The sequence below is a fragment of the Dermochelys coriacea genome, chromosome 9, assembly GCF_009764565.3.
Source record: "Dermochelys coriacea isolate rDerCor1 chromosome 9, rDerCor1.pri.v4, whole genome shotgun sequence".
Classification (NCBI taxonomy): Eukaryota; Metazoa; Chordata; order Testudines; family Dermochelyidae; genus Dermochelys; species Dermochelys coriacea.
The window spans coordinates 11,963,085-11,969,400 of NC_050076.1; the positions used below are offsets into that span (position 1 = coordinate 11,963,085).

Sequence of the window (6,316 nt, forward strand, 5' to 3'; positions counted from 1 at the left end):
GCCAGCAAACTAAACAAACAGCACCAAAGATATGGAGCCACAGAGACAATGCTATGTTGAGAACTCAACGCCCTCCCCACCCCCTTTGAACAATTTGCTAGGAAAGAGTGGAGTAGACTCAGACCAGAACACAACTACTTGCACATTAGTATTTTTCCCCAGTGGCTGCATCAGAATTTAAGTGCTCCAGAATTTAAATCTCTAATCAGTCTCTAATCTTTAAGAATTCAAATGTAGTTACAATGAGTTTAATTTTATACTGCTATCACATGTGGGCAGAGCCTGGGAAAATTACCATTTATTTTCCCCTCCAGACTCGTTTTAGGATGAAGAGGAACGTTCTGGATTCCTAACAGGGTGCAGTCCACAGACTCTACACCCAGGGACTCCATCTTTTGCAACCATCAGCTATCAACCACCTAAAATGTGAATTCCTCAAACACACTGGATGGAGGCACTCTCCTTTTACACTGCACCCTGATTCTCCTAACTGCTGTAAGAATAGCAGTTGTCTGCACTGATCAACCCTTTCCCAGCCTCCATTTGGGGTCCTCCTCCCTAGTGCATACCTCCAGTGACTAGCTCTGTGCTGCCACCTAGAAAAGGTCATAAGCAACAAAATGAAATTGACCGGATTCTTGGTCAACTTCACTGTTGCTTACAAGGTTCCCTATTATTCTGCTGCAGATTGGGAAGGCTTTGAGTAGCCTGCAGGCTTGTTTACACACAAAAACTGTACCGTTTTACCTATTCCAAAATACAAGGTACAATCCCTAACATCCGTTAGCTCTTCAATCATTACTGTTTCACTGAAGATCTCAAATTGTTTCTGGCTGTAAGGTAATAAATTAAATACAAGTAGTATCCAGTTACAGTGTGCTCTTCCTTGGCATTCAGCACAAGGATGTCATTGCTCACGCTCGGGACTATATGGCAAAATTACCACGGAAAGCAACTGAAAGGAACCAAGGTGGAATTTTCCAAAGCAACTAAATCTGTGTCTACACACAAAAGCTGTACTGCTTTCACTGTACTGAGAGAGAGAGAAAACTGTACAATGCCACAAATGCGTCACAGTTATATTGGTATGGCTTATGCCCATACAGGAAGGTGAAGAAACTATACTTGTACAAAGTACATTTATAATTGTGTCCATACTAGGGATTGTATTGATATAACTATTTCACTTAAAAAAATAAACATCCCTAACAAAAATAGTTATACCAGTATAAAAACTGCATATAAACCAGATGCAATATCTTTCCTTTTGCCTATCCGTTTACAGACTTAGAAAGATACTGACTTATACTTTGTTCATGGCTGGAAATTTATCTTCTAGCCTAAATGGCTACACACTTTTCCTTTTAAAACAAAAAGTTTTGAGACTGCAAAAGTTGATGACTCAACTTCACATTCACCATAGTTAAGTGGCTTTTTCAAGCCCCTTCTCCACCCCACAGTAGGAAATATCAGTTTTATATTTTGACATGGCTACACCAAAAACTCCCTACCTCCCTACATGCTACTTCCTGAAACAATCAAGACAATCAACAATAGGAATGACTTCGGGATTCAGAACCAATTTGTACAATATTTTACCCATTTTAAGAGGACAGAATTTCTACTGTTTTAAAATTAGTAATAAATAATATTCCACAACCATTTCTGGGGGACTGTATAAAGGCAAAACAAAACTCCAAAAAAGCCCACCAACACTTTCAAAATAATTTAAAAAACAAAAACAAAACAAAAACACGCCACAACTTTCCATTGACATTTTGCTTAAAAAAAAAAAAACTCCCCCCTCCACTGCTAGTGAAAAGCTACTCACTCTCCAAAATTAGAATTGCAGCAGTTAAAATCCCAACTTTTTATTTGCACAACACAATAAAAGAGTGCTGGTTTTATTGTGATCATGGTCTTCATTATATAGCTCATAAGACCACTCTTAAAACTCTGCCAGACTGCTGCAGTTTTTGCAAGGTGGCAGCAAATTACAATTGATAAGAATCACATTCCCATTTCAACACCTCTTTTAGTATTTTGATGAGGACAAGCTGATTAAGTTTATTAACTAGGTAAATCAGGAAGCTTTAAAACACAGAACATCTTACCAATTTCCCGATTAAGAATCTTTTCTTCTCTGTTGCCTACTGGTTCAATGACTTTTAAAAAAGGCTGAAAAAGCCGCAGGTCGCAAAGTCTCCGTGTTTCATCAAAAAATTCTTCTCTTTCTGCTTCTTGTGTAACACTTACGAAAATGTAAGAAGATTCATCTTGAAGGAGCTGATAAAGAGGGTATTTTCTTGCTTCTTTGAAGAGTTCATGCTTGATAGTCAGTAGTGTGGCCTCACGGAGGCATTCTAGAGTCACTATCATTCCATTAGGTAGAAGACACTCTACAAGGATCCTTGGTGGCATCAAATGGATGCCCCATAGTTCACCAGATGATGGTCTTGGAGGCATTTTCTTAATCTTTTGGTAAACTTACAACAGAAACAGGTTTAAGCACAGATTCCTACAGGAGAGACCTAAATAAATGTAAAACATTAAAACATATTAGAATGAAAAAATATAAACCTCACAAATTAGAACTGAGAGCAGTTTTATTTAGACTCTTCTATAACCCCACCTGACATAGTATCTGAGCGCTTATGACACGAAATTGGGGTAGGACATACAAATTATTGCATTTTTACTAAGTGGGTGCAGGGGAGGCAACCCAAAGTCCGATGTCAAAGGAAGTTCTGGGAAAAAGCCACATTTTTAATATGAATTAAATCCCTCAAATTGTACAATTAATAGCAACACAGATGTTATTCATACTGGTTGCAAACTTATAAACAATATGCATATAGTGATTTGCAAAAAAAAAGTGGATTAATTTTTTTCCATTAAAATGATTTACACACTTATGCTTGAAATACATTTAAATAATTCTCTTCATTCCCCACTACATTACCCCCAATAATTAAAACATTAACCTATTTTTAACTTACAGATGAACCTCACAGATGACTATGCTTTAGTTTCAATTTGTATTAAAAATAGTAACTTGGAAGGTATGCAATTGTGCTAAATCACCACTTTCAGGTCTACCCACTGAATCTCTATACTCTATTCATGATTAGAAGGTTCTTTGTCACCATAAAGGCTAGGTTTTTTGTTTGTTTTTTAAATGAAAGCTTAGTTTCTGCACAAGTTAAAGAAATGTCTCTGTTTGACCCAGAGGAAGGCAATGTAGATTTGGATATTTTAAGTTTTACATACGTACACTCATACCTACTGACTGCTCAACTAGATCATAAATAAGAGTTTAATTTGAGATTTAAATTAAAAGCATCTTCTGCATATGGTGTTAATTACAAAAGAGTAGGATTGAAACTATGAAATTATAGAATCCTTTAATCGAAGTATTTCAAAGGTCTAAAGTTGGTAAGAATCCCCATTTTACAGATGGGGAAATAAGGTGCACAAGGTTAAATAACTTGCTAAAGATATCAAAACTGGTGTTTGGTGGAGAGAGAGACCCAGTCAGTCCTTTACTCTCACTATATAGCATCTATTGCTTTCTTTATTGTTTACATTAGCATCCCCATTCTACCCATTATTAAAACAAAACTAAATGAGACAAGGAAAATAACCCACAATTATTTGTATTACTATGTTAACAAATCCATTTATTGATTAACACAGAATTAGTATAAATCTATTTAAACAAGCCTGATCTTGCAATTTTCTATAAATCATACGCAGAAATCAAGTTTCCTCATATATTTTATTTTTTACATACTCGTCATCACTGCATTTATTATATCCATGTCTCCCTCTCTCCCATTCTTCAATGACAAAAGCCATTTTATAGAATATATTTCAGTCTCTTATGACAAGAGATGATGCAGAAATTCTGATGTCCCAAAAGGATGGTGGAAAAATATATTATGAGGAAAGTGTCAAGCCAAAAAAAAAGTTGTACTTATTAATATACAAGTATATTAGTATACAAGCCAATCATTTCTGAAAGAGTTTGTCATGAAGAGATGACTGGCAATAATTTTCCCCTACACTGGCTTGCAATATTTTCTCCTACACTGTTTTTGTTCCGAGTCAACCAAGACAAGAACAAGACTCCAGTCTACACTACCAAAATTATGGTTGTCTAACATACTTATAGTTAAATCATATTACAAAAAGTGTTGTGTGGTGTGTTTTTTTTTTAATTTATTTATTACCAGTATGGTCAGGAGAGAGATATAGGGGAACCATGTTACAAACCTAGATATCTATCAGTGTTAAAATTTGGGTGTCCTGTTCAGAACATGTTTTCTGTCCACATATGCAAAACAAGTGATAAACATGGTTGTGTCCAAATCATCCTAACCCCCATGTTTAAGCATGTTAATTTTTATAGTGCAGACTGGCCTAGTTCTGTAACATTAGGCTGCTGAAAAAAGTGTAGGCATCTTTTAAAAAATATTTAATTTTAGATTACAATATCAAACAATTCAGCAAGTCTTAGCAGACCCAAAATAATTTTTCAAAATAAAATTATGTTTATGAAGTACAAATCTTAAAATAGTCAATATGTTTGTTTTCTAAAAGAGAGTGTGGGCTGCAAGTAGGCCAATGGGCAAGTCACCATTTTAGAACAATCACACTAAAACAGCATTTTATTTTTCCTCTGACAGAGTAGGCGCTAGAAGCATATGCTGAAACTGTGCGCACATTAATCCTATGTGCACATTCACTCCACTTGTGTGTAAGAATACCATCATGGTTTGTATTTGGAGAGTAAAAGAATTTCGGTTTACATTTTCAAAGTATAATTAGCAGTTTGTGTTTTTGTCTTGTTTTGAGAAAACTGGAAGGCTGCCTGGAATAAAGGGAATCAATTCTGTTTTTAAAACAGCTCAAGGAATATTACTGTAACAAATTATTTTGGTATAGATATTACATAGACACAATTAAGGGCAGGGATGAGCACTTCCAAATCATGGTTAATCACCCCTCCAGACCACCAGAATTTTGAAACACCACAAGTAGCCAGAAAACTCACAGGCCCCTCACTGACCAAACTACCAAGTCTTTGGGCTGGTTACAGCGTCTTCCTGAACCACTGTTATTGATTCTCCTTTCTCAACCCCACTAACCACCTGTTGCAATTATCGATAATGCACACCTATATTTTAGATTGTGCCCAAAATGATTAAAGTAGTTTGAGTATGCATGTAACATATTTAACTTTTATCTTCATTCCTCTACACATTGAGTAGTTTAAAAAAAAAAAAGCTTCGTAGACCACTTTCCTATTTGGTTTGGTACATGCATTTTTCCACTACTAAGAGCTATGCTGTCTGAAGACGTAAAATATTGGTCTAAATCAGTCATCTGTATCATCCACTTTCCGGTGAACAAGAAATGACCATAAAGAAGGCCCGAGATAAAGAGCGAAGCGTTCTAGCTTTTGCTGTCACACAGTAGAACCTCAGAGTTATAAACTGACTGGTCAACCACATACCTCATTTGGAACTGGAATCATGTAATCAGGCAGCAGCAGAGACAAAAAAGCATATACAATATATTGTGTTAAATGTAAACTACTAAAAAAGAAAAAAAAGAAAGTTTAAAAAAAGATTTGACAAGGTAAGGAAGCTTTCTGTGCTTGTTTCATTTAAATTAAGATGGTTAAAAGCAGCATTTTTCTTCTGCATAGTAAAGTTTCAAAGCTGTATTAAGTCACTGTTCAGTTGTAAACTTTGGAAAAAAATCATAGCATTTTGTTCAGGGTTATAAAAACCTCCATTTCCCAAGGCTTTCATAACTCTAAGGTTCTACTGTACAAAACTAACCCTGTTCTGGATAGATAAGGTAGTCTCATTTTCTCATGCCATTGCAATGAGGGCAGAATTGAGGTAGTCTGGCTATCTTAAAAGAATTTCCATTCAATAAAACATTTCATTATAAGCAGCGCTGGATGATATTTTTCAATTGAAACTTTTTTTTTGTGGAGAATTTGCAGATTTGGCAACACCAAAACATTTTGTCAATTCCTGTCAATTTTGCTGAATTGTTTTTATTGGTGGAGGGTTTTTTTTGTTTTTTTGGGGGGGCGGGGGGAGAACATCAGAGGCTCGTTCACCTGCGCATCTACCAATGTGATATATGCCATCATGTGCCAGAAATGCCCCTCTGCCATGTACATTGGTCAAACTGGATAGTCTCTACATAAAAGAATAAATGGACACAAATCAGACGTCAAGAATTATAACATTCAAAAACCAGTTGGAGAACACTTCAATCTCTCAGGTCACTCGAT

At 35.8% G+C, this 6,316-nt stretch overlaps 1 protein-coding gene across 5 annotated transcripts in view; it reads right to left on the minus strand.

The window, feature by feature from the left end:
• PIK3CA (phosphatidylinositol-4,5-bisphosphate 3-kinase catalytic subunit alpha) overlaps window positions 1-6,316 on the minus strand; it is a 76,754-nt gene that overhangs the window by 43,821 nt on the left and 26,617 nt on the right. For all 5 annotated transcript variants that reach the window (XR_006274077.1, XM_038415576.2, XM_038415583.2 and 2 more), the window contains exon 2: window positions 2,115-2,531. Coding sequence is in view for 4 of the 5 variants with exons in the window: in XM_038415576.2 (XP_038271504.1) it covers window positions 2,115-2,466 (352 nt within the window). In the remaining variant the exon portion in view is untranslated. The remainder of the gene's footprint in view (window positions 1-2,114; window positions 2,532-6,316) is intronic.